The 26,843-nt window shown below is 43.0% G+C and overlaps 2 protein-coding genes across 5 annotated transcripts in view; one reads left to right on the top strand and one right to left on the bottom strand.

The window, feature by feature from the left end:
• Window positions 1-13,666, top strand: part of AIDA (axin interactor, dorsalization associated) — a 57,997-nt gene extending 44,331 nt beyond the window's left edge. The window contains exons 9-10 of the mRNA XM_059840993.1: window positions 10,344-10,461; window positions 11,341-13,666. Of these exons, the coding sequence (XP_059696976.1) occupies window positions 10,344-10,461; window positions 11,341-11,437 (215 nt within the window). The 3' untranslated portion in view covers window positions 11,438-13,666. The remainder of the gene's footprint in view (window positions 1-10,343; window positions 10,462-11,340) is intronic.
• A 925-nt stretch (window positions 13,667-14,591) lies between these two features.
• The window catches only part of MIA3 (MIA SH3 domain ER export factor 3), a 28,557-nt gene continuing 16,305 nt past the window's right edge, over window positions 14,592-26,843 (bottom strand). For 2 of the 4 annotated variants that reach the window (XM_059840986.1, XM_059840985.1), the window contains 22 exons: window positions 26,711-26,732; window positions 24,650-24,738; window positions 24,424-24,501; window positions 24,216-24,326; window positions 23,327-23,398; window positions 23,015-23,119; window positions 22,119-22,241; window positions 21,909-22,026; window positions 21,181-21,236; window positions 21,010-21,100; window positions 20,762-20,900; window positions 18,358-18,459; window positions 18,196-18,256; window positions 18,040-18,075; window positions 17,881-17,948; window positions 17,537-17,634; window positions 17,289-17,420; window positions 17,014-17,082; window positions 16,822-16,898; window positions 16,606-16,677; window positions 15,819-15,984; window positions 14,592-15,451 (listed from right to left, as the gene is read on the bottom strand). In XM_059840986.1, the coding sequence (XP_059696969.1) occupies window positions 15,207-15,451; window positions 15,819-15,984; window positions 16,606-16,677; window positions 16,822-16,898; window positions 17,014-17,082; window positions 17,289-17,420; window positions 17,537-17,634; window positions 17,881-17,948; window positions 18,040-18,075; window positions 18,196-18,256; window positions 18,358-18,459; window positions 20,762-20,900; window positions 21,010-21,100; window positions 21,181-21,236; window positions 21,909-22,026; window positions 22,119-22,241; window positions 23,015-23,119; window positions 23,327-23,398; window positions 24,216-24,326; window positions 24,424-24,501; window positions 24,650-24,738; window positions 26,711-26,732 (2,130 nt within the window). In that variant the 3' untranslated portion in view covers window positions 14,592-15,206. The remainder of the gene's footprint in view (window positions 15,452-15,818; window positions 15,985-16,605; window positions 16,678-16,821; window positions 16,899-17,013; window positions 17,083-17,288; window positions 17,421-17,536; window positions 17,635-17,880; window positions 17,949-18,039; window positions 18,076-18,195; window positions 18,257-18,357; window positions 18,460-20,761; window positions 20,901-21,009; window positions 21,101-21,180; window positions 21,237-21,908; window positions 22,027-22,118; window positions 22,242-23,014; window positions 23,120-23,326; window positions 23,399-24,215; window positions 24,327-24,423; window positions 24,502-24,649; window positions 24,739-26,710; window positions 26,733-26,843) is intronic. The other 2 variants (XM_059840988.1, XM_059840987.1) reach the window with 1 other exon arrangement.

Consider the following 26,843-nt stretch of genomic DNA (forward strand, 5'->3'; position numbering starts at 1 on the left):
TGAGGGCTAAATAGGTTGGCTAGATCTTGTTTCTCTAGTGCTGCGTGATAAACTTTATCTGTCCTAGTGCATCTCTGTCTTATGCTACAGGCTGAGCAGCACCGTTTAAGTTCTCCCATTTTGCTTCTGTTTCCTCTTTCAAGAGCCAAAACAGGGGGGTCAGAGGGGGCCCGTATGCCACAGTCCCTTTGCCAATCAGGGTTATTTTGGGGGGAGAAGAACATAAGAAACCTCATTCCGCTTCCCTTCTCTCCGTAGAAACAGCATTAGCTAGGAGTCCACCTTGCCCTCTCCTCTAAGCAGTATAATGGCCACCAATGGGAGCAGTATTTAATTAGGCTTTTTTAATTTTCTGTGCTCCCTTTGCCTGCTATTTCTCTCCAATGTGCTCAGACACACCCTAATGGGCTGGCCTTAGGCACCTCCTTACTCTGCCTGGCTCCCATTATTTCTTTTTAAAGGAAGCTTAGCTTACCGAATGTTCTGAATATTCAAATAGGAGTCTTGAAAAATCAAAACTTTTTTTTTAAATAAAAATGTAATAATTAATCAAATAACCAAATTATATTTTAAATATTAATAACTAATTTAATAAATATCAACCAATAATACTTTAAATAATTCTTTTTATTAATAGTAAAATATTAATAATTAATTTATTAATTAGTAGATAATAATCAACCATCAACTTTTACTCCTAAGGGTTCAATCCAAGCCACTGGGGAAGAAAGCAAAAAAAAATTCCTTAGTTCTTCCTTCTGATATGGCTGTGCCACTCCTTTACCCTTTCCCAATCTTCTTCAAAAACTTCCCAGGTCTCAGGGACTAGATGACTTTCCAGAGATTAAACTCACTATTTCACACCTTGCATATACCTCTTGGTTTTAGTATTCCAGCAGTTCAGGGGTACATGCATGACACACAGGTCTTTGTCTATATGAAATACAATACCTCCTCTGTCACCTCCTCTGACACTTTCTGCATTGAAGGAGAACCCAAGCTGTGTGCCAGTCTGGCTTGCAGTGAAAAACTGCCAATCCACACACGAAACAGGGAATCACCCCTTCCAGCCCCCACCTCAAGGGGTTTCTAAGCACTCTTTCAACTGGGGGTTGATCCCAGTCAAAGGCCAGATAGTTCTTTGTTGAACTTTGGTATATCCCTCCCAAGAACACACTGTCTCTCCTTCCGCCTACCCATTCTATGACTACCCAGTCCCCTTCTGAGTGAAGAGACTGACTAGGTTCAAGCTGAAATGACCTGTGTAGAGCCTGTCTCGGAGGCTGGGCTGTCTCGGCCCGGGCTCGAAGTTCATCAGCCACTGTGGGCAAATCACCACTTGCTTGCAGCTATAAAAAAAGCAAGCAGTAAACCCCTTAATGCAAAGGATCTCCTAGCTTTCAACACTGAAGGGCAGTGTTGCCACACAGCAAACAACTCTTAGCCCAGCCGGGGTTGCTGGCTGCCTTCAGCTGGCTCCTGCCCCTTTAGCAACTAGCGATGCTTGTAAGCGGTGCTTGCAAGTCCCAGCTTGTACCATGCTCCTGCTAGCTGTGCTATCAGCGTTCAAAGCAACCCCACAAACCACGGCTTGTGCCTGGGCACCCGCTAGCCGCGCTATCAGCCAGCTACGCCTAAAGCAATTTTGCAAGCCCTGGCTTATGCCTCCATGCTGCGCTCCCTTCCCCCCCCCAGCCCCCCCCCCCGCTCGCTAGAGCCGGCCTGTGCTGCGCAAAGGCTGCCTGCTCCCTCAGGCAGTGCTGACTATGTGGGGAGCTGCTGCCCCCGCCTGCTAGTGCCAGCCTGCACAGCACCTGCCTTTCCCCTTAAAGCAGCGATCTCTGAGCAGCGTCCAGTGCGTGCCACCCGGTGCGCCTGAAATGTTCCTTTAAAAGCCACAGTTATCAGGGAAACTAAACTAAGACTATATGCCCTGCGGCATGTTTCACCGTTTCCCTCACACCCACACACATACAAGCATGCACATCCGGATGTAACAACCACACAATCACAGTTAAACCACCGCTCCAAAAGCTGCACTATCAGCTGGGGATGCACCACCGCTGGCCTCTCCCCCGGCAGGCAGTTGCTTGCAAGCCCCCTGGGCAAAACTGCACGCAAAGACGTCTCTATGCGACTTACCAATAGCCAATCCTGAAAAAATAAATTAATACATACCACTTCTGTCTGCAGTCGCAATGGGCTGTGGTCTGCCCCCCCGCAGTGTACAGCCAAGGCGCAGAGTCTCTCTCGGGGAAGAGCCCCGTGGCGCGCCTGAGGGAGTGTGCTCCCAACTGGACCAGCGGGTGAGCGGAGTCGGTCCTACCAGAGTCGCCAAATGAAGCGATAGGCAGAATAAATACACTCCTCAACCTGATGTAGTTATGAAGTGGGCATGTATTGTCAGAGCCCGGCACAAGCGAGATAGCTCTTGTGAAAATTTGTGCCCCAAGCCCTGGCTCCGCCTGTCCTTGCCTCGTATGGTAATTAGACCCATGCCCTTCAGAACATGCTTTGTTCACAGCGGTGGTCTCGTGGGGGTCTTTGGTGGTCTCTGAGGCTGAAGGCCATGATTTTCCTCAGTGAAATAGGGCAGGAGATCCTTCTCCTTTTTAACACCTTTATTAAAAATCAGCTCAGGTGGGAAGAATTGACAGGTTACACTCACGACACCACTGCTTCCCAGAGTGGCACAGAGGAGGAGAAAAACGTGCAGCTTTGTCCTCCGCTTGGCAGGCAGAGCCTAGGGGTTCCAGCCGCACAGGCACCACCAGGAGATTTCCCCATTTCTTGCTCTGACATTTGAGATCCTCTGTCCAGCCAACTTCTTTTGCGGTTATGGTGAGGGGCAAAAAAAAAAAAAGGTCTCAGCGTCTCTGCAGGCTCTGGACTTTGTTCCTTATGTCCAGACATCACTTTGAACTCTTACTTCTGGGTTGCCTCGTTGTTTTTGGGGGTTTATTTGCTGAGTTTGGTGAGGGGTTTACCCTGTTGCATCCTGGCTCCAAGGTTATTTGCATGTCAACTGCAAGGTCTCCTTTCACCGTCGGGGGGGATGCCATCCTCCTGGAAGCAGGCATGGTGGTACTGACAAAAAAGGGAATTCTCAACAATTGGGAGTTAATGACCGACTCTTAACAGGTGATTACAACCTGAAGCTAACAAAGAACTCTCCTCTGCCATAACTGGTTAAAGTTGTAATTCTACAACCTTTTTTAAAACAATGGGTAACCCTTTTTTTTACTCATAACACTCACGGTTGAACTTTTGAACTTTTCTTCTTTGCGCATGCGCTGCGGTCCCTTGGTGCTTATCTGAGTATGTCTGTCAATTTCGATCAGCTTGGAGACAGAGCAGCTCCTTTATCTAGGTTTCTTGCATTCCTTGGTCTTCTCCCACTACTGTTCTTTATCGCAAGAAGCTTCAGAAATTTTCCTATGCCCTTAGTACCATGGCAGAGGTTTCTTAAATAAAAGGATAAAATTTAACACATCATTCTTCTAGCTAAAATTTAAATGCTTAATTCGTATTGCTAACTTAAGCAAACCCCCAAAAATCTCCCTTTCAGTGTTAATCCTAAAAAATAAAATAGCAAAACCTGTTCTTATTTCTGTAGCAAAATAGCTGTATCTTGTAATTTCAATGAGGAAATTTTAACAAAAAAATCATTCAGTCTTTATGCCATTCACTTGTATAGCAAAGGAATTATATCTTATACCTCAAACAGTTATACTTGAACAAAACTTAAAATCAACTTTACTAAAACTTAACCTTAATAAATATATCTAAAAGGACTTAAAGTTAACATCACCAAGACTAAACAAAAATCAATCTTAACAAGAATTAACTTATTTAAACTCTATTATTACAAAAAGGTTGCTGAAAATTTGTCATATAATTGTTAAACATCAAAATAAAAAACATGCAAGTAAACAACTGTACTGAAGTTGAAATAAATAGGGCAGGAGATCTTTCTCCTTTTTAATGCCTTTATTTAAAGTGATCAGCTCAGGTTGGGAGACCTGATGGGTTCACAGTCACACCGCTGTTGCTCCCATGAGTGGCTTGGAGGAGGAGGAAAATGCAGCTTTGCCCATTAGGAGGCAGAGCTGGGGGGGGGGGGGGGGGGGGGGGGGAAGGAGGAGGCGGGGAGGTCCGTCCTCACGACAGCAGCAACAATACGCCTTGTTCTTTTTATTTTCGGTTTGAACTTGAGGGTGCTGGCTCTAGTCAACATCCGGTTATGGTGAGGGGCAAAAAAAGGGTCTCAGCGTCTCTGCCAGCTCGGGACTTTGTTCTTCAAGTCCAGACATCACTTTGATCTCTTAATTTTGTATTGGCTCGTTGTTTTAGGGGTTTTTGTCTAGGTTTGGTGAGGGGATCCCTCCCGTGGCATGCTGTACCCGATGTCATTTGCATGTCAATCTCGTCCTTTCACCGTCGGAGTGCCATCTCCCAGGAAACAGCCGGGCGATGCCCAGCAGCTGCCCCTGCGGGAAACGGCGACTCCGGCCGGTCCCCGCCCCTGGGACCACCGGTGCCACCCCCGCGGGCCTCTCCCCCGGCTGGGGCGGGACCCGCGCTGCGGTCGGGAGGGGCCCGCCGTTCCTAGGGCGGGGCTCCTCCCGGCCCTGCCGGAACCCATGTTTGAGGGGGGGTGGGCGCCCTGCCGGTCCCCGGGGCGGGTCCACACCCCAGGGGAACCACCCGTGGGGCTCCACCCGTGGGGCTCTCCCGGCCCCGCCGGGACCCGCGCTGAGGGAAGGGGCGTCCCACCGCTCCCGGGTCATCCCCGGTACGGGCGGGCCCGCGCCGAAAGGTGGGCGTGGGTCCCCACCTCTCCCGGGCGGCCCGGCAGCGGCGGGATGGCTCAGGGCACTGTTAAGAACAGGTAATTAAAGGAAACTGTTAACAGGATATTACAACATAAAATTATTAACAATAAATAGAACTCCAACTTGGCGGCAATTGGTTTAACTTGTGAACTTGGCAACCTTTTAAGAAATTGGCAGCTTTTTTTATTCAAAACAGAAATCTTTACAATAAAATTACCTTGTTAGAAGTATGAAGTAAAAAGCAAGCACTTAGTAAAGCTGACAGTGAGTTTATATATTAATTTTAGTTAAGTCTCAAATAATGACTGCAGATAAAGTTCAAGGTTTGTCTTGAATGTAAGCTAAAGAATCTTGAATTTATTACTTATCTAATTACTCTCCGTGAACTATGCAGTTTTGTTATGTTAATAATAGGTAAAAAGACACCACCTCTATACCAACACCTTTGAATTTTTCTAGTAACAATCATATTAAAAATCAAAATTCACAAGTTAGAAGGTAAATCTCAAGACTGGCTGGTGCCAGACGGGGCCGCACCCCCTGCAGCAGCTTTTAAAGATTGCTTGTAGGATAGATTTAAGTTTGACTTAATAAGAGTAGTGGGATATAAACATTGAAGGCCAAAATAAAATAAGATTTAGTTGTATAGTACTAAATAGCTGTACCAAAAAATTCTCAACAAAATACATTGTTTAAAAAAAAGGCAAATAACTGGAAATTTGACCAGGGCTGGGTGTTCCTTAGGGCTTTAGATATGTATGAACTGTGTCTTTTGACAGGGGGCTGGGCTGCTCCTTCCAGTGCTTGAAAGTGCCTGGGGCACTTCAGCCAGGGACCATTGTGGGGGTGTCAAGTGTCCCCAATGACTCCTGTACAAAATCTGAATGCATAAAATTTCCCCACTGTGTTAACACATCCCTCTCCCACAAAACCAGGGGGACAGACATCACAAAAAGTTTAACTGGTGATCCATCTATCAGGCCCTGTTATTTGCACCCAGTGTTGGCTTTGCAGGCTTTTGCTTCTTCCACCCATGCTCAGGAGTACCTGAGGCAGTTATTAGCGGCCACTCACTGGGCCTTTTGCTTTTTGAGGTAACATTCACATCTGCTCCTGTATCAATGAGTCCTGTTAGGAGTGTCTCTGCCTTTGAAAGTCACTTTGCATTGACATGTTGGACGCTCAGATGTAATACATTATGTCCATAAAATCTGTGGGACCCCTGTGGAATCAACCCGGCCTCCCCTTAGTTATGGGGGATGCAGATAGGGGTGCTGCTGGGGAAAATATGAGTTGAGCTATATGGCTCCCTGCCGGGACTACACAGGGCGGCTGGGGGGTGGTGTCCATGCCATGAGTCAGTCAATAGCTCCAGGGAGAACAAACAAACAAAGTATGCATATGCTGTCCAGGTAGTTGAAAACTCCTGTGGGAATCAAATGAAGAGATGAATGAATTAACGTTATTATGGTATTGGTTGGTATGCCCAGTGCTGTGCTGCCTGGTGTGGCTGGGTCATATGTCAGCCATTGAAATAAACAGGGCAGGAGATCTTTCTCCTTTTTGATGCCTTTATTAAAAGTGATCAGCTCAAGGCTGGGAGGCCCGACGGGTCCGTGGATTCGCTGTCGCAGCTCCCTGGAGTGACTCGGAGGAGGAGGAGGAGAATGCAGCTTTGTCCATCAGGGGGCAGAGCTGGGGGGTCCGTCCTCACGAGAGCAGGCACGGTTATATCCCTGGATGCCGATGTTGTAAATGATCAAATCGGCAGCCAAATTTATAAAAAAATTTTATAAATTTATTAGATTGACAACCAAAAAATAGAATATTATAAAACCGCCACAGCCAAGACAGTGTCAACCCCGGACTCTGACGCTGGGTGAACCTGGGTCGAGTCGACGTAGTGTCAGTGTCTCCCCAGAGTGTCACACCAACTGCTTCTGGTAGCCAGTTTATATAGTTTATTCTGCCTGGAGCAGAAATGACCTCAGATTTCTGTAAGTCTCTACATATGTATAACTCAGTCCCGTACAAAAGTCAGTCCATAGGTTTGGATGGCTATCAGGGCTCCTCAAGATAGTCTTCTTTTCAGTTGTAGCCAAGACATCGATGTAATCTCTTCCAGGTGCGTTCTGTAAATGTTCTGGACGTTCCTGGGAAATGGCCGATGATTGCCCAGGAAGGCCTTATTCATTTATTAATGGTCATGATTTTATCTGGGAGTCCGGGAAATTTTTTTGCCCTGCTTCTGGCTATGGCGACCAGAGGCATGGTTGGATCTTTATAATTTTTGTACAGCTACAAAGCACGAATCATCTCTGCTATATACTACACCAAATGTTGAGTTTTCCATCTAGGGTACTGGCCACAGCTGAGGTCTTCTAGTTAGGGCAAGGGACAACTAAGGTTTTCAGCATCTCTGCTGGCTTCTGACCTCACCCCTGATGTCCAGAGACCACTTTGATCTCTAAATTCTGTATTGGCTCACCGGTTTAGGGGTTCATTAGCTGTCGTTTGGTGGGGGGCTTGCCCCGTTGCATCTTGGCTCTAAACTTATTTGCATATAAACTCCTGGTCCCCTCCTCTCCACCGTCTTGGGGGGGGGGAGGATGCCATCCTCCCACCTGGCCACAAGCAGGGTGATGCTGATACAATAGAGTGAATTCTCAACAACAGATGTCTAACGACCTGATACTTAACAGGTGATTACAACATGCAGCTAAGAAAAGCACTCCTCTGAACTGGTTGAACTTGTAATTCTACAACCTTTGGTAAAAAACGGGTAACCCGTTTTTTGTTCATAACAGCCTCAATGGTCTGGCCAGGGCTGCTTGGGGAGACTGGGCTCAGGCTTGCAGCAGTCCACTCTGAGGCAGCGGCTGGGGCATCTGCGTCTTTGCATTGTGAGAGACAGCTGCTCACATTGAAAATTTAAAGAGGTTTATTAAAATTTACCAAAAATACAACAATACTACAAAAGGAAAAAGCTGCAGTGGTGAGAACAGCCCCTCGTGCATACCACGTGGCCAGTTAGTATTCTAGATGGATGCTCAGTCTTTTATTCTCCTGGAGGGTTGCATCAGCCAACCCTGGCCCCTCCCAAAGTCTGTCAGTCAGCTCTTCTTTGCCATTATTAGTGGAAACTGCTTTTATTTAACTTGATTGGAGGTCAGGTGTTGCCATGCCGTACCCCCTAAGCAACAAGCTTTTCCATTCTGTTAGGAAGATTAATCCACAAACCCCAGAGGTTTATGCCCAAAAAGGAGACAGAGGAGTCCTTTCTGGCTTTATTCAAATAAAGGGAGAGGCCATGGGGCATTCCCCTTGGATATCTCAAATTTTTGGAGGACGCAGCCTCCTTTTTATCCTAATTTCCTGGCCACATTTACCTTCTCTCTTTCTGCATTGGCTGAGGTTCTTGAGAGGTACAGACTTCCTGATACACCAGATACCAAAGATTTTCCTCTAATGTATAACCCTCCCTTTTAATTTTTAATTCTTATGGAATTTGGGGGTTTTTCTTCCCCATTGTTTCTTTCATCTCTTAATGTGTAATTTTGTTTATCAGCAAACCTAAAGTTCATTTGTAAAAGCAAATATCTTTTTCCATTCTTTAATCAGTGAAATCCTTCCCATTGTTTCTTTTATCTTCCAGATCTGGTTTTATCTACAGCCAGACCCACAGCTTGTTTGTAAAGACAAATCCGCTATTCCTCTCAACTCTCAACTGCCCAATGCAAGGGACACATGTGCACACCTTTTTTTACCTTTCCTAGACAACTCCAGCTGTCTGATGGCAACAATACAAGGGGTAAAAGGGACCTATGGGGAAAACAGAGGACATCTAAACTACAATAACATAACTATACATCACTTAGGCTTTTCTTAATATTCACACAATAGTTATCCCTTAATTGTGAGAACCAGTCATCTCATTATCCATCTATAACAACATGGTGCTGCTCCGTGCTTTGGCTCCGGTTTCCCAATATCGGACGCCCTTCAAAATCATACTTGGACCGACATTGATTGTGGCACCAAGGGAAAATACTGGGAGTTTTGGATCTGGCCTCCCCCTTTTCAAAACAGTCCTTTTTCAAATGCCAAGATTTCCCGCAAGTTTGGGGGTCTCCCTCCCTCCTTAAGGGCCTCTTTCTTTAGTTGCATTCATTTTTCACGACGGTCAGGAGGGAATGGATCAGTTTCATAATCTGAAAATATTGATCCTGGATAGAAAGGCTCCCCCTCTTCCTCACTGCTAGAGCTGGGGTCAGTGATATAAACTGGCAACAACCAGGATGGATGCCTTCCGCTCCTTTGTCTGGGCAGGGTTGATGGCTGTGGCTGCTCTCCAGTACGAGAGGTGCCAGTTTCAAGCGGGCAGGGAGAGTCAGAGTGAGGAGAGACAGCGGGGTAGGGGGTCGGCAGCATCCGTCCACTCTTGCTTTTTCAACATCTTAAAAAGTATTCTCCAGGACAGGAGTAAAAGTGACTTGAGGTCCTCCTTTAGAATGGGGGAGTTATGCTTGTCCAGAAGGGCGAGCATGGTTTCATGGATGTCTCTCTCTTTGGACATTTCCTTTCCCATTTTTAGTTCCTTTTTTAGTTCCCCTGGCTCACCTGTCAGTCGCAGCAGACAGGCGATTCTGGGCCCAGATGCGTCCTGGGCCCTGATTGTCACCATCATGATCAGTTTCAGGGGCTCGCCGACTGCCACCAGTCAGGGTGGCTCGTTCCCCCACACGGAGGTACCAATTGTCGGAGATGGAGAGAGACGGGGAGACTGACTCAGTGGTCATAATCTGATTTCATTGTGGGATACAAACGCTTATGTACTATTTCAGGGAGACTAGTAATGTGTACTACAATGATTAGGTTAAAATCACATACACAAACTTATGCATATAACAACACCTCTTGCTTTCAGAGCTTAATGGGATTTTCTTTTTCCAGTAAACCAGTTTGATTTAATTTTATTGCAGTCTAGGTCTGCTTTTGCCAAGGCATCTTGTTATCAAATCTCCTATGTTAACCAGGTCCAAAGTCCGTCATCTGTCTTGTGTCCCCCAACATTCCAACAGTACCAGAGTCCTGAAACAGGGCCCAAGAGCTTTGGGAGCACAGACACTGGGCTGCTTCTGGGCTGCTGCTGTAGGGCTCAAGATCCAGACAAGGATAAAAATAGACCTTTGCATCCTGTCCCTTTCAAATTGGTCATTGGGATGGCTTGCAGGCAAGGGAGAAATGAAAAGACATAAAAACAGAGCAGTCTGCTCTGCTACACAGGTATTGAGCTGCTTTATCACCTGCTTAGTCATTGGTACCTGGAGTGAAGAGTTTGAATTGTGGAGTGTTGTGAGCATTGTAAGAAGACATGTAGCTTTTGAGTAAATAACAGAAGTATGGGAGATAATTCCCTTCAATTTAAGTAGAGCAACTTAATGGCAGATAATTTTTCAGATAACTTTTAGCCATAATTGCTAACTTTTCTATTCATTTTCCCTCCAGGTGCAGCTATTTTCTTTGAATTCAAGCACTACAAGCCTAAGAAAAGGTTTACTAGCACCAAGTGCTTTGCTTTCATGGAGATGGATGAAATTAAACCTGGGGCAATTGTTATAGAACTGTAAGTGACTCACAATAATGGATGACAATGACAGAGGAAATGAACCAGCCTTCAGTTACAATGTGTGGCTTGTTGTATTAAGGAAGGTTTATTGGACTCATTAGATTTGCTTCCATAAGGAATATTTTATTTTCAGTGAAGAGGGGAAGATAAAATGCTTTTAGGCGAGTAAGATGGTTGGAGACTCTTCTCAGAAACTAGACCAGTTTCCAAATAAAATACTGGTGTTTGTAATTTAATTTTGTATTAATTTAATGAAGTCTGTAGGGGAGATTTTAATTTGGAGCTTAGCCTGACTGTCAGATCGGCTATATTTAAAAAAATAATCAACTCAGTCTTTTGGTACGGAACTTCTGCGAAGAAAATCTGATGTGAGGCATGAGATACCAATTTGTAGTTAACTTTGTGAACATTTCAAAGCAGTATTGAGTGGTTATGGTGTGCATCCTCTCCTTGCCGAGTGGCTGAAGGTGTGAGGGAGGGGTTTGAGGATTGGGGTTTGGTTTTTATATTCAAGAAGAAGGTGAATCTTGCAATTCTAGGAAGAGTGCTTAGTCTGTGCTAGTTGGAGTACTTCTGAAGTACTGAGTTACTGACACTGGGTCTCTCCTACAATCCAGAGTATTATGTTGGGAATCTCCTTACAAAAATACTACATTCACTTAGATATTGAAATCTTTCTTCTGTAAAAATAATCATCCAGAGAAAATAGCGTTTCTTCCTGTAAACCTACTCATGATTGTTGCTTACAGCAAGCCTTGTCAGATGTATTTAAAGGGTGAGGGTAACAAGATCTATACAGGATGAGCTTTCTAGTTTGCTTTCATCTTTCTGCACAGCCATTAGCACTTGGATTAATGCACTTTCTTGTGGTTACAGGTACAAAAAACCCACTGACTTTAAAAGGAAGAAATTGCAACTGTTGACCAAGAAACCACTTTACCTTCACCTCCATCAAACATTGCACAAGGAATGACCCCAGTTTTGAGACCTCTGTGAACTGAACCACAAGTCCTAGTAACTGTGTAGTAGCTTTAGGCTCCGAGGGGTGGGAAGATGACTCTGTTCATGCCAGTAGGTCACACGAGACCATCACCCACTGCACAGCACTACTTCAGGGGCAGGGACAAGCCCACCATGCAAGTGCAAGATTTTTTCAGTAACTTCCAGCTACAGGTTTTTCCAAGAGCCCTGATATAGGTTGACTGCTTTTCATAAATTTTCTGTTCATTACTTTTTATCTTTAAGTGTTCTCCTTTTGCCTCAAGCTCCCCCTGAAAATGGAGAGTACCCCTTTGTCAAACCTGCAGTAATAAAGATGAGGCAGGCCTACTAACTGTTTACACTGCTGTGCTGTTGTAGTTCCTCTCATCTGCATTTCAGAGTCCTCTGGAGTGAGTAGGGTGACAGAAGACTGGGAGAAGGACGAGGTGGGTTGGGAAGGAGATTGAGGTACTGCAAGGGCTTTGAAGTGAGGGAGCAGAGGATGCAGTCAGATGGGTGGCCACGAGTCCCTGTGGTCAGCTCAGGAGGAGGAGAAGTGCAGATGAGAACATTGAACTATGATTGAATAGCCTTGCCTGAGTTTTGAATACATGTTACAATCTTTTCAGTCACTCTTACTCCCTAATAGAGCTATTCTTTTCTGTACCTTGTCACAGAGTGGTTACAAAGGCAGATGGGGGATAAAGAGGCCTCCAGGGCTTTCTCCTGGTTGCAGTGGGCATTTTGCCATTTCAGTGACAGCAGGCTTCAGTGCTGAAGTTTCAGTTTCCAGAGCTTTATATAAAGTAGGTCTGGCTAGCAGGCTGACCCACCTTCTACATGAAACTGCTGTTCTTATGGAAACTGATTGTATGCAGTTTTCTGCATATTTTGTGCAAGTCTGGAAACTTACTAAAAAAATTGCCTTTTTATGTAAGTAGGTAGGATTATCATTAATTTTCTGTATTTTTTATTTGGTGCATAATAAGCTGCAGGACATTGGCTTATTGTGACACACTTGCATTCACCTTTTGACCCAAAAAAGGGAAAGAAGTAGAACCCAATCAAATCTTTCATATATTTGTGTGGATATTTAATACGATACTTTATGGTTTGATAAACTTCTTGCATATCTAACTAGTGCCTGAATACTCTGCTATGCTAACTACAGACCCAGCTTCCAAAATAATGTCAATTATTTTAAACAGCCTGGATGCAGGTGAATCATCCATTGTCTTTTCTGTCACCTCACCCCAAGATGTTCCATCATGTGTTAAGGGACGGGATGTTACTTTTCCTCATCCTGTTTGTGTCTACTCAGCTATTTGGCATTTCTGCCTTTCCCATATTGATTAGGATAAAAAGCCAGTTTTGAATGTCCTAATCTTCTTGCCTTTCTTTGCTCTGGTATAACTAGGAATGACATTATTTAGGTGTTACAACAAAAGTCAGCAACACTTTCCCAAATTCCACTGCTGGTTGGAGGGGAAAAAGGGCAGTTGAATTGTCCTGTTTATGGATCTCTACAATATCCCACTGGTTTTAAAGCTGATAGGTGATCATCAAGATATCCCTGTGAGTTATGGAAACTCCTCTGAATGCAGCATTCTGGACACCAGACTAAAGGAGAATACCTACACTGCTCAAAACCAAATACAAGTCATCCTCTGAACTCTGCAAAAGGACAAAGCAAAGCGTTAGTCTGTGGTTGCAAGTAATCTGAGCTTGGCCCATTTACCTGTCAGTAGTCTCTGGCTGGCTCAGGACTTGTTCTGACCAAGGAATTGCAGGATCTGAGTGTCTCTGAAAGGTGGAAGGGCTGGTTCTGGAGTTCGGTGCAGCTGCCATCCAGGGTAAGCACTGCAGTTGTGTGTGTGTGTCCAAGGTGAATGCTGGTGCATCCAGAGGGAGATTCCATCCAACTTTTGTTGCTGTTAGCTGGGATGGGCAAGGGGGGAGACACTGAGTATCACAAAGGTTTGTATGGAGAAGGAAAGATCCTGGACTTGGAGAACTTGACTTTTAATCATGGATGTTCATCAATTTGTGTATCATCAGCCACCTGCAAACTGAAATACTGTCCCTTGAAGTACAAACCCATTGTTTCTGCTGCTTACCTGGACCCTTCCCCATCTTGTAGATGTCTGTATTAATGCCAGTTATATGAAATGTAAACTTTGAAATATTTTTGTTAAATACACAAGTAGAGCTTTGTATTTAACTGTTTGTGAATTAATGTCTCTTGAGTGTGAAATACCATTTTTAAAGCTGCTTCTATCCCTTGCCTTTTTTCTGTGAACTGTCTCAATGCCAGGACTGCTGCTGCACACACCACAGGCTTGGGGATTTTTTTATGCTTCATTGATGTTCCAGGTTGTCTTTCACCTGAAATCTAAAAGCTTTACACTTGTACTGTAAGAATGTAACACCTAGATGGCAACTTTAATGTTTAATGGCTGCTTGTACTCTGGCAGTAAAGCTGTAATGGCCTCCCAGTAGGGCTTTTTATTATTCTGCATTGTTTTCCTTTTTTCCTCCCTCAGGCTTGTGAGAAGACTTATTCACTGAGACAGTCAAAAGCCTGCTATTCCAAATGCTTACACTAACACTTGACCTGCCAGTGTAGGGTGTGTTTTGAAAGTTGTTCAGTGGTGGTAGCTGCAGTAGGTGTTTACATACTCCCAACTCTGCTTTACAGAAAGTTACTTTTTTTTTTTTTTTAATGGAAGTAAAAAAGGTTCTCCAAATCCAGCCTTCCTTTTAAAGAAGCTGAATTGCTCTTAACCCTGAGGAAGATGAAAACTCGTTTCTCAAACTTCACTTGACGCTGCAAGGTGCTCTTGAAAGCAGAAAGCAATTAGGGACATTGTAAGTTTCTCTAGTGGAGAGGCACTGTAGTAACACAGGTCAACTCCACAACCTCATCAAGATTTCCAACTCTGGAAGTTGTATCCCCCATGGCCCTCATTACACGAAGCAAGTCCATATTGTGTCAGAGTAGATCAGCATGAAGGTAACATGGTCATTACCCTGCAGCAGCATTAATTAGGCCTTGATTCAATTCTTGTTCTCGGAACTGTAGCATTCTCTGTCACATTACTGAACCAATATCCTTTCTGAACAAAACATGGCACTGAAACAAAGCCTTTGGGGTTTAGCAAAAGGAATTTTGCTTTTTATTATAACTTTCCTTTGAATACAGTGTCATTTGTGCTTCTGATCTCTGACCAGACGTTTTTTAAAAAAAACTCAGAACCTCAAAGTCCTTATGTAAACCCCTGGTCTACAGTAACTGCAGCTCAATGATGTTACTGGGGAAGGAGAAGGTGTTAATGGAGAAGGCAGGTTGGATAGCATTTTACTTAAAAAATTATTTCCACAGGAAATGATTTGATATACATTTTTAACTAAATTAGTTCATTCGCCAACTGGTTACAAAGGCTACATTGAATTAAAACGCTCTTCACAGGTACTTCCTTCCTATTGCACTTTTAGAGTAGGTTAAGTCCATTACAGAAAAGTTCTTGCAGCCCAAGTGGATGGATGAGTTTGTGATCATAAATGCATGTAAGACATCTGTAGCAACTGGATAAAAATTAATCCTGCAAAAGCTGAGATATACTGAAATGACACCAATGTCTTCAAACCAAGAGCCATTTCCTAGAGTTGTGCACACAGGAGCCGGGTCTGTGGGGCTGACTGGGTGCTGCAGGCAGGGATCCTGCGCTGGGGATGTGCGTAGTCCTCGGGGCCAGCTGCCCTCAGTCCCTGGGTGCCGATGGAGGCAAGTCTCTGCTGGAAGAAGGAGCATAGTCCCTGGAAGCCTGCAGGGGTAGCCGAGGGCCTGGAGGATAATCCCTGGGGCCAGGAGGGCTGAGGGGGCGGAAGGGAGGATGCCCACGTGCGTAGCCTCTGGGATCAGGGGGAGGTGGGAGTGGGCCAGGAGGCAAACGTGGACTAGGTAAGAAATCTCTACCAGCTGGAGGTGGCAAGGGAGGACCACAACCTAGAAGGAAAGGAAATCATGGAGTTAAATGAAATCTTGCTTTAACCTAAACAGAGAAGCTCCTGATTAATTCCTCAGTTTTTCATTTTCTGGAGCAGCTCTGGAGTGGATGGATCACTGTCACATACAGGACTTCAAAGCCCATAAATTATTCTAGGGACTTTTGACTGCTGGTTTCCATTTTAGAGTAAACAAGGAAAAGTACCCTGGCATTAAGGAGGCTTGAGAAAACCCACCCAGTCCAAGCTTACTGAGCCAGCTAAAGCCCATGAAGCATGAGGAAGCCATGTGCTTAGGAAAAGCAGCTCTGAGTCCTGCAGTCAGGCTCCAGGAAGTGAAGTGCCAGCACAGGGCACTGCTGCTGTACCTGGAGGCCCAGGGAGAGGCCGAGGCCCGAAGTGCCCCCGCAGAGGAAGAGGTGGTGGTCCTGGCAGTCCGTAGCAAATGGGTGGTGGTGGTGGAGGCCCCATCACTGGGGAGCTCATCAGAGGTGTCCCAGGGAAAGGAGAGGGGCCTTTGGCGAAAGCGTTATCCTGGGCAAGATGAGGTTACATCTTAGTGAGTTACTGCAGCAGACAAGCACTGACACTGCTGGAACCCAACCACTCGCCCAGAGGCAAAAAGGTACAAGGGGGAGAGGAAAGAAAGAAAAATTACCCCAACACACTCCAAGCCACATTAAAGGCAGAAAACAGGGACAGCTACTGCACTATTATAATCCCTTCTCCCAGAACACTGCTGGTACTACCCAGGAGTGAGTGGTTTAGAGAGACAAGTTTGTTTAGATGAAGCTGTACTAAAGAAAAGTTCAAGCTCTGTTGAGGTGTCCCTGGCAGAAACCCCTTTGGTAAAAGACCTGGAACTTTGAATGATATATGGAATTGTGATTAAACACCACAAGTAAGTCAGCTACTAGGATTATTGTTGTAGTCACTCCAAAGTGTTTGCCCACAGTCCCTAACAAGAAACATCCTATTGCCTCAATCCCACAAAAACCGAGAGCAACTGCTCATCATTAGAGAAGCCCTTTGACACAGAGGGACCATTCCCTGGTTAGTTCCACAGAGCAGTTGTTATTCAGCAGTTCAGAACACCAAGCCTGTTACTCCTCTCCATCAAAGCAGCATCACCAAGTCCAGCCTTGGAATACTCACTGCAGCTAGTTCCATGGAGGAAGGTGAATCTGTAGTTACACTGGGAGCTTCAGACTCTTTGGGAGAGGGTTGCTTTTGGGGTTTTTTTGAACAGCAAATAGGGATAGTGACAGGATACAGACAAGACAGAACATGATACAGTTAAAGAAGCAGGAGGAAGTACAGTGAATCACATATTAAAAAGGCTTCCTGAAGGCTGAGGTGTTCTCAACTCACCACTCCATCAATTGTTGTGGAAGGGGAAGAGGTTCTTGGCTCACTGCTGATTAGGGATGCCACAGCAGGCCCAATATCTAAAAAGAGAACCAAGAATAAGTGTCCTACCATGCCAAGGGTAGGGAAGGTGGGCTTGAAATTGCCTTTTTGAAGGGAAAGAGTAATGAATAAGTTGCAGACCACACAACTTACCAGGAACAGACATCCTTCCAGGCAGCTCTGGAGGCCTTCGTGGGGCAGGGGGGCCATCCACCATTGTACCTTGATGGAAACGAGAACCCCAGAGACCCTAAATAACACAAGCCTGAGCTATTTCTTATTAATAAAACCCTACTACCAACCACTCATTAGTGTATTAATAAAGCAGTTATCAATACCAACATTCCTAGAACCAATATCTGACCTTAGTGTTTCTGGGTTTGTAGCCTAAGAGGCAATTTTCAAAATAGGGGAGTTTCACTGCTTACCAAATTCACCCCTCACACCTTCCCTTCGAGGAGCAGAGAGGGGCCGGGCAGGGACATCAATCATCTGTGTAGGGGATGGATTTCCTCCACTCACAGGTGATGGGCCAGAAGAGCCATCTCTGCTTAAGGGCCCTGTGCCAAAGAAATTAAACCACTTGATTTACTTTTCTACAATTTAGCACAGCCCAATGTTTTTATGATGTACTGACTCCAAGACCAAAGGTTTTAGGAGAACCAGCAGCATTTACCTCGTCGTGGTGGGATCTGGTGGTCAGGTCTGCCTGGAGTTGGCTTTACAATGACTGGTCTTTGAAGCATGATGATTTTTTGGTTTACCTCTATTAATCTGATTTTGGAAAATAAAGGTCTCATTATTATTCAAACAACACGTGTGAGTTGTATGTATTATAATGTAACAACTGCATTGTAAAATGTTATAGCTTTCACCAAGAAATGTTAGTTTAACCATCAAAACAGTTTAACAGTAGTTAAGATAAGTAACTTAAAAAATGCACTGCACATTCTGAGCTTCCCAACCCCCCCGCCCCCAACATGTTCAAAGAGCAATAGAGAGGGTCTGTTCTGAACTTACTTCTGTCTGAGGTTGGCTGCTTCTCTTTTCTCTTCAGCCAGAGCTCTCTCAGCAGAGCGGGCAATGAGCTGGTAGAGAAAATTTTGTCAACTGCATTACTGGCACCAATGTGACATCAAATATAAACTGTTGGCATCAGAAAAGGACAAACATTCTTACCCAGTTGTCATGAGCCTTTTTCTCATGAGCAGCAATCTGAGAAGGAAAGAAGCCATTTAGTTTTTATCCAACTACCAGTATTTCCAATAACTCATCACAGAGAACTGGAATGATGCAGAAAAAGATGGCACAACAACCAGCAAGCAAGAAGTTTACCTGGTTTTTGTAAGATCGCTCTGTTTTTTGCAATTCTTCTTCCATATCTTGGATCCTTTGCCTGTACAAAAGGAAAAAGAGGGGAAGGAAAGATGTTTGAATAAATTTTCCTCAGTAGCTGAAATAAATGGAAAATCAATAATTTTCAGAAATTCAAGTTACTTGTAAACTTTCACTTCCTCAATGGCCAGCACAGCTTTTTCATCTGCAACACACAATTTCTGCTCCTTCTCCTGACGCTCGTATTCTTCCTGGGTTAGTTTTCTGCATAGGGAAAAAAAATGCACCATATAGTCCAGCATTCTCCATCTATTAAAACTCAAAATTCTGACAATGACAGCAATATCAAACTCTACAATAATGTGTGAAATCAGAGACAAAAAAGGGATTTTTTTAGAAAGAGAGACAGAAATCCTGTCTTTTGAAACCAACAGACAAACCCTTTGTGTATAAAACCTTAAAATTACAGAGTTGACTAGAAAGTTTTGTCAGCTTCTGAAGATCTGTCAGAGTCTATCAACTACAAACAGTTCATCCCTTTAGATCCTGTAGTTTTCCTAGCAATGCCAAGATTGCAATCCAGATTTACAAAGGTACAAATAAGGAAATCCACTGGACTGACACCAACCATAGGAAATGAAAAAATGGATGTGTGGTGAGAAGGAACAAATTTAGGGCTCAGGTGACAAACACATTCAATAGTTGTTAACCATGTGGGAAGGTTTTTCCAAGTATTCTCCATACCAATTCATTGCACAACCAATTTCCAGAGTCTTTTTATAACATCATGGTTCATTATTTTTTGATTTTTGATATTTTTCTGGAAGTATTTAAGAGGTCTATAGTGTGTTCCTAGCTTACAAGAGCTACCCCACAAAACTGGAAACATTTAACTAATAGCAAGTTAATTACTGCTAATAGCCAGTTCAACATAATCCATTTCCTTGGCTAAAAGTCAAAGCAGTTTTCCAGAAAAAAAAAATAGCAAGAAGTTCTTCATTCTAATCAAGAAGTACTAACAGGCAGTGTAGCAGTCTTCTGTATGTTTTGGAAAGAACAGTGTTCTGAACTGCAAAGCAGGATGTATTCTATTACCATCTGTATGGCAGTTGTCTAGGTGTTAAGTGGGCAATTTCCCCTTATCTCTCTCCCTGAGAGATCACAATCACTCCTCCCTCAGCAGGGGGCATCCCGTGATAAGAGGCTATTGAATGTCACTGCATGGCTGATAAGAACTGTAACATCCCATTGTGAGATGCTCCACCCAGAGGGAGGAGCCGAGCATTGCTATCCAGATATCATCAGGAGATTCTGACACACCAGCACAGCTTCTCCACTGGATTCACCAGAGGAACAACAGCTGCTTCTACTTCCACGGATCTGCAGAGGAAGAATCACCCTTTTTCTACAGGACCCCCTGCTCCAACAGAACCACACCTGACACCTCAAGAAGACTGCAGCCACTTTTCCAACTGCACTGCTGCCAGCACCCTGACCAACAGGGTGTCAGGTTGAGTTCTGACTCTGTCATTTTAGTGTACTGCATTGTTTTTATTTTATCATTTTATGTTTTTTCCCCCCTTCCCTATTAAAGAACTGTTATTTCTTGCTCCCGTATTTTTTTGTTGCCTGAGAGCCCCTTAATTTAAAATTCATAGCAATTTAGAGGAGTGGGGAAGGTTTGCATTCTCCATTTCAGGGGAAGCTCCTGCCTTCTTTAGCAGGCACCTGTCTTATCCAAACCAAGACAAACAGAAATTCTTCACAGAGGTCAAGACAGATGAAGTTTTCCCTGAAAGGTGGGTTATGCTTCACCTCTCAGTTCTAAGTTTATTACACATCGATCCATGGAAGTTACAAGGTCAGGCAGTTTCACTACAGCCTCATTTCCAAACCTGTGCTTCCCTAAGCAAACACACTTAAGCCACAGGAACTTCAACTGCTTCTCCATCATAATTTCAGCTTTTCCACAGAATTTAGCTGAGAATGTCCCTGAATCCTATTCTCAAATTTTCCCCACAAAACTGAGAAGGTATTACAGTCATTTCAGTAAGTAAATAAATTAATGAGGAATGAACACATACAGAGCAGATCCTCACCACTAGCAATTCATTCCTCTCAACTGCCATCACCAATTCAGCCTTCATTTAGCCCTTTGAGAATGCAAGAAGCTCACAAGGCTGAAACACTGAAGTTTCTACATTATGAGAATTAGAGTCACTGAACAGAAGTCAGAGTAACAGAAAGAAATCTTAATGGCCCCTATGTTCTCTTTGACACTTCTGGATGATGTAACAGAGTAAACACAAAATTTGCAGACCAAGCCACCCATCCACCTTCTCCAGAAGTTTAAAAGTTTAAAAGTCAATATAGTGTGTGCACACTGACAGTCTTTTTAGAATTTCTGGAATAGTGGCAAAAGTAAAGAAAGGATGCCAGCTTCAGCTGTATTGAAAGAGTTGCCATCACTCATTCCACCCACAACTTCCAAGTTCTTTGAGCCTTCTGAGTGAAAAACATTTGGGCAGTGCCCATGATACAACAGACAGAGTAAGGAAAGGCTTACTTCTGGAGTGCCATCTCCTTCTGCTGGTACAGTTCACCAAGTATCTCCACTTTCTGCTGAAGAGTTTTGCATTCATTTTCCAGTTGAGTTTTGGCTGTATGCAGTGAAGAGGAATCGTGTTCCAAAGTTTTTATCTTCTCTGTTGGAGAAGCAGTTGCAGTAAGAACCATGATGGCCACTTACACGCTCTGTTTCTTTTTAAGCCACCAACAGCACTTCATCCTAAGCAGTTATTTTGCTAAACCTACCTTCCAGCTCATGCCTTGCTGCAACTTCATCATTCAGTTTGGACTGCAGAAGATTTCTGTCCTCTTCAACTATGGATAACATTGTTTTGACCTGAAAAACAGAGCAGAGAGTTTATGATCATAGGAATAGCAGTAATGTGACTGCAATAATTAGATTCTTGTGCAACATACCCTGGAGACATCCATCAACTGCTTAATCTGAGTCTTCATCTTCTCACTCTCAATATCTAAAAGAGGAAAATATCTTTGTTTTCCCTGTTTTTAAATCATGAACAATTCTGTGGACAACTGTTTAAAGGAACACTCCCTATACTTTAATCCCTACATCCTTATATTGTCAAAGGAAAAAAAAAACCCAAAAATCAAGAAGTGTAAATTTCCAACCCACATACACTTTAAGCAGAAAAAAGGACCAAAAAAAAAAAAAAAAAAAGGAACAAAAAAGGTTTTCAAAACCAGAGATGCAGCAAACACATGTGCAACATCACAAATGACAAACTGCCTCAAAAGCGTTGAAAACATCTATTTTGGTCCTTCAGATTTAAAAAATGTGATTACCTAAATTAGTTATTTATCTGGAGGCAAGCAGAAAGCTCATTAAAATTTCATCTCAAAAATAAATGTACCACAACAACAGAGCTGACACTCTCAGCTTTAGGAATGCTCTTAATTACCCACCTTTATACACAGTCTTTACAACTGTGTCACTATACTCATGGAATACCTAAAAGGTAATCTAAAAGCAATTACTGACCTTGTAGCCAGTTCCTCCCTTCAGTTATGGATATTTTGTGTTTGAGGATTCAAGCTGGCAGCTCTATATGCATGGATCCCTCTTGTTCCCTCTCTAATATGCCATGAGCACAGCACCACAGGATCCTCAGGTGGGATAACTGTACCTGATAACTCTCCATTGGCCAGATCATCCTCTGGGCTCCACTCATGCCCTCTGTCATCCTTCTTGGCTTCTGAATCCATGTCCAGCTGCTTCAGCTGCATAATGCAATTGGTTAAAACCTAGTAAAGAAATCAAAGGTTCAATTGCCCTGCATTTTGTGAAGTTTGACAGAGTATTTTATGGTTGAGCAAGCTGATTATAGAGAACCTACTTCAATTTCATTTTCTTTGTAGGCAAGTGTCTCCTCTATGTCCTTCTGAGACTTCTGATACAGTTGAATCTGCTCACGGAGCTCAGAGTGCCTCTCACTCCAACCTTCAGCTTCTTTTAGCAGCTGTATAAAGCACCAAGGCAAGATGATTATTGTATGGTGTATGCAATTAAAGTCTACTTTACCACCAGCTCTGGTGATAACTTATCACCATGAGTTTACCCTTTATCATAGATAAAGGGTAAACTTCAGTGATCAGGCTCACTGCTGTTCCACTGGCAGAACTGTATGCTGGGAATCTTTCTGCAGTTTATTATTAGGCAGCTTTACAAATTTGACATTTCCCCAGCTAATATCCCAAGATCAAACTGCTAACACACCTCAAAATATGAGAAAATTAATTGCAGTCCAGAGGTAATCAAAACACATTCCTTAAAGAGCCACTTACTTCACATATGAAGAAAGAAAACATATTTACAATCATTTGGAAAAGAACTGTCCTGATATTCCAGGGCTAAAACTCCTCCCCATTATCTTTGCTTTCTGAAATACTTTCTGGCAATTCTTCACCGTTACCTCCTTGAGCCCGGATCCGAAGTGGCAGTATCTCCATCATGCCTTGATAACCACCTCAGCATAGACTTTCTGTGACTTTGCTGACAAAAACTGCATCTAGGGAACTGGCAAAGCCTTCATACCAGAGATGTGGCTCAGCTGCACAAACAGCCTGTGCAAGCAGGCATAAAGCATTTGAATTTTATCATGGTAACAGAAAACATGGAATTCTGCCATGTTAAGAAAACAGAGACATGCTGAAGCTACACACAAAAAAACTAGGAATAAAAGCCAGATATTTTGTTTGAAAGATAAGGTTGCCTGGCCTGGGCATAACTTACCTGTTCCTTGCTCTTTTTCAGTCTAGCATTCTCTTCCCGCACATGATGAAGCTCAGATTTCACCTTTTCTTCACTCAGTTTAGCTTCATTAAGGGCTATCTGCACCTACACACAAAACAAAAAGGAACAAGAAAACAAAGTCAAACTATAGTGGAGCAACAGCTACAAAAAAATCTGGTTAAATGGAAAAAAAAAAGTTACATATGCACAAACAACCTACAACCTGTCAAGCCAGCATTTTCTGTTCCATAGATAAGAATTTTCCTGGCACAGAAACTTGTGTCTCTTGAGGGGGTGTAAATAATTCTTTACCTCTGAAAGCTCTGCAGAATGCATAGTGATAGCTTCCTGAAGCTTCTCCAAGGACTTCTGGGTTTCAGAGAGCTAAGAAAAAGATGAGCAGTGACTTAGTGTTATCCTGGCACAAACCTCAGCCTGAGTAATTATTTAACCTGTGTCTTCTGGAAGCATAAAAGCAAAGTCAAAACATGAACAAACTTCTATTTCAAGCATCCATTTGCTGGCAGCAACATAGCACTACCTTATCAACAAGGTAAGGAATAGAAACACTCAGCAAATTCGAATCAACTTCTACCCCTGACTCTGCCTGTCTGTGGCCAGGAAGTTCCCTGTACACCTGTGCAGTCCACAGCAAGAGGAACTGCTATCATTAGCAGCAACCTTTGACCAAAATAAGACCAAAGAGCTTGTTGATACAGAAAATTGGGCTTTAAAATGAAGAAAGAGAAAACAAATATCTCTGGACAACAAGAAAGAGGGGCAGTTCAGAGATCTTCACACTTACTGTAGAACTAAATGCTGCTCTGAGTACAAGAAAATGTCTATTCCCAAACTGAAGCCTTCAGCTTATATTGCCAAGGAACTTCCTGGCCAGCTAGGAAGTATTAGATTAGCCCATTACTTGAATGCATCTGTGTGTGAAAGCACATAACCACACAAGTCCATCAAGATCTTAAAAAAAAAAAAAAAAACCCAAACCTACAAAACCTCAAAAAACTCCAAACAAAATAAATCAGACTAATCCTGTGATCTTGGGATAAACCTAAAATTTTATTTAATCTCTCTTTTTTTAGGTGGGTCACCTTGTTTGTTCTACTCTATCTAATCCATCATGTCATGACCATCTTTCAGGGTGTGTCAAGCTAATGACAATGTAAGACACAAGTGTAATTGTTCAAACCTTTTTCTGTTTCTTCTCATTCTTTTTTCTCTCTGTTTCAAGCATGGTGTGCAAATTTTTCACTTTGTTATCTAGCTGCTGATTTGCTTCTTCCAATTCTTTTACAGTGTCCTTAAAAAAAAAAGAAAGGTGTAAAAGACCAACCTAAAGCAAACTATTTTTATTTGTATTGCTACTTTCAGTACAGAGACAGTTAACTTTCTCTTACCTTAAGCCCTGCAGTTTCATCTGAGAGAATGTCTTTTTGTTCTTGGGTCACTTTCACAGATTCCTTTGCTTCCTTTATCTAAACACAGAAACAACCACACAGAACTGAGTAAATTGTCAACATAATATGCAACACTAATAGAAAATAAAAGTATATTAGGTGTTGCATTAACTGTGTAATTAAAGCAATAACAGAAAATTAGAAACAAAGGACAACAGAGCAATACCTTTTGATCGTATTCTGACAGCTTTTCTAAGATTTCTGTTTTTTCTTGCAGAAGGTTTTTAATCTTTTCAGCAAGTTGCTCTTCAGTCACTAGGAAGAAAAAGAAAGCTTACAGTAACTACACTTCATACACTGGGGAAAAAAATCAGCTATCATTTCTACCATTTCAAAGAACATTTTCAAGTAATAACTAAAGCATAAATCAGGAGAGTATTAATTCCTTGGCAGTCAGCCCTTTCTGCATCTCCAGCTTTCACTTGAAGTTAGAATTGAAAACAAGACAGTAAAGCTGACACAAAGAACAAAGCTCCTGCATCCACTTCACAGAAGCTGCTCCCAGAACCCAGAGCAAAGTAAGGTGCTGGCTACGCACACCTGAGGTGTGTTCAGAGGAAGAGCTAACAGCGAGGATCTCAGAGCAGTCTCAGACACTCAGAGAGATACCACACCTTCCCTAACAACCACCTTTGTGCTCTATTGAAGCTGAATGTTTCATGAGCAACAGTAAGAGGATGAAAGCTCTGAAAGATCTACTGGGAACAGAACAGAGACAGCTGGGAGACAGCACCAGTAGGTCTTAAGGAGCTGCTCTGCTTAGACCTTCAGGCATGCATTTGCTTTTCACTCTAAACAAGCCACCAACCAAGTCTTAGGACTCAATGAAAACCATTAACATACTTCAATTATTTTATTGCAAGTTATTCAAAAAACACCTAATTTTTGTTGTTTTTCAAGTCCTAAGCCACCTTGATCTGGATCTGACTGCCTCAAGCACCATGTGCCTCACAGCAAACTCTGCAGCACAACAGGGAGCACTGGTTGTTCTAACTTCATCCCACAGACTGCAATGGCAACTGCTACTCCTCCTTTCCCTCCCACACAAGGGCTCCTGGGACAGTGAATTCCAGGCCTTTCCCACTCTGGAAAAGAGACAGCAAGTGGCTGCCAAGGTTCAAGACCGCTTTCAGCAGTTTAAGGGAAGCAGAGCAGCAATCCCTGCATTAGCTTGGCCTCCCAATTTTACTCTCTTTAAGAGAGGATAATAGATTTTTATCCTTGGGACTCCAAATGTAATCTATGTTTTAAAGCATTTTTGTCACTGTTAGTATTCCTCTATTTTGGATAAAGATTTTAATAACAATGTGGCCTGTATCACACTTGAAGAATATCTATTCTGATCTTTAGTAGTTTCTATACAGCATCAAGAGAAGAGTATTTGGGTGGTGGAATTAAATCCATGTTCCTAGATATTTTAGAGAAGGCTGCCAAGTAATTTCTGCACCACCAATACCAATATTCTTCCTGCACTACAGAAATCACCTCAGAGATCTAAGACGGGCTTTTTTCAGCTCATTAATTCTACGCTGTGTAGAAGGAAACTGCAGTATAACCAAATGAAACTAGAGAGAAATGACTGGTAAGTAAAATGTGAGGGAAGAAGAGACAGAGTTTCTATGAAGACAATTCTTCCAATTTGCATTTTTTATTCAATTATGAATTCCAGCAATCACCCTACTTTGATTTTTTTTCTATTCAATACACTTTAATTTTAAAAACCTGAAGCTGGAGAAAAACTCATGTAAAAAGTGATGTGCTGGCCACAGGAATGCCTGCATATTTAGATCTACATTTAAGAGTGTCTCTTTGCAACTGCACAGCAGCCAGTTTCAGGCTCCCCTCAATCCAAAAAACAAAAGGAACCAGCTCCTACTTTCTGAGCGAAACAGCAAGCAAAGGCAGACCCACTGCTGGTCAGAAAACCAAAACAAACTCTGCCCCATGAACCAGTGGTTCACATTTATGTTAAGCAAAGTGGAGCTTTTCCTTGCCCTTTACTTTACAGGTCCAAGTTGCATTGTTTCTCCTGATCAAAGCATTATCAAATGCAAAATTTAAACCCTCACATTCAACTAAGTATCATCTACTGGCCAAGCTTACACTGTAACCTTGGACTGAGTATTCTCCTTGAAAGGGAGTGAAGATGGATACTTGGTCCTCTGAAACAGTATAAATATTCAAAACTAATGCCTAAGCATCAACTACACTGAAGAGAGAAACTTACCTTGATATATTCTACTCTTTACCTACAGAAGAGAACAAACAAACAAAAAGATTAGCCATAAAAAGTGATAAGTGAAAAATGCTATTAATATTCCCTATGGAAAAAAGTGATCACTTCCCTGCAGGTTAAAGCA

This window comes from Haemorhous mexicanus, chromosome 3 (genome assembly GCF_027477595.1).
Source record: "Haemorhous mexicanus isolate bHaeMex1 chromosome 3, bHaeMex1.pri, whole genome shotgun sequence".
NCBI lineage: Eukaryota > Metazoa > Chordata > Aves > Passeriformes > Fringillidae > Haemorhous > Haemorhous mexicanus.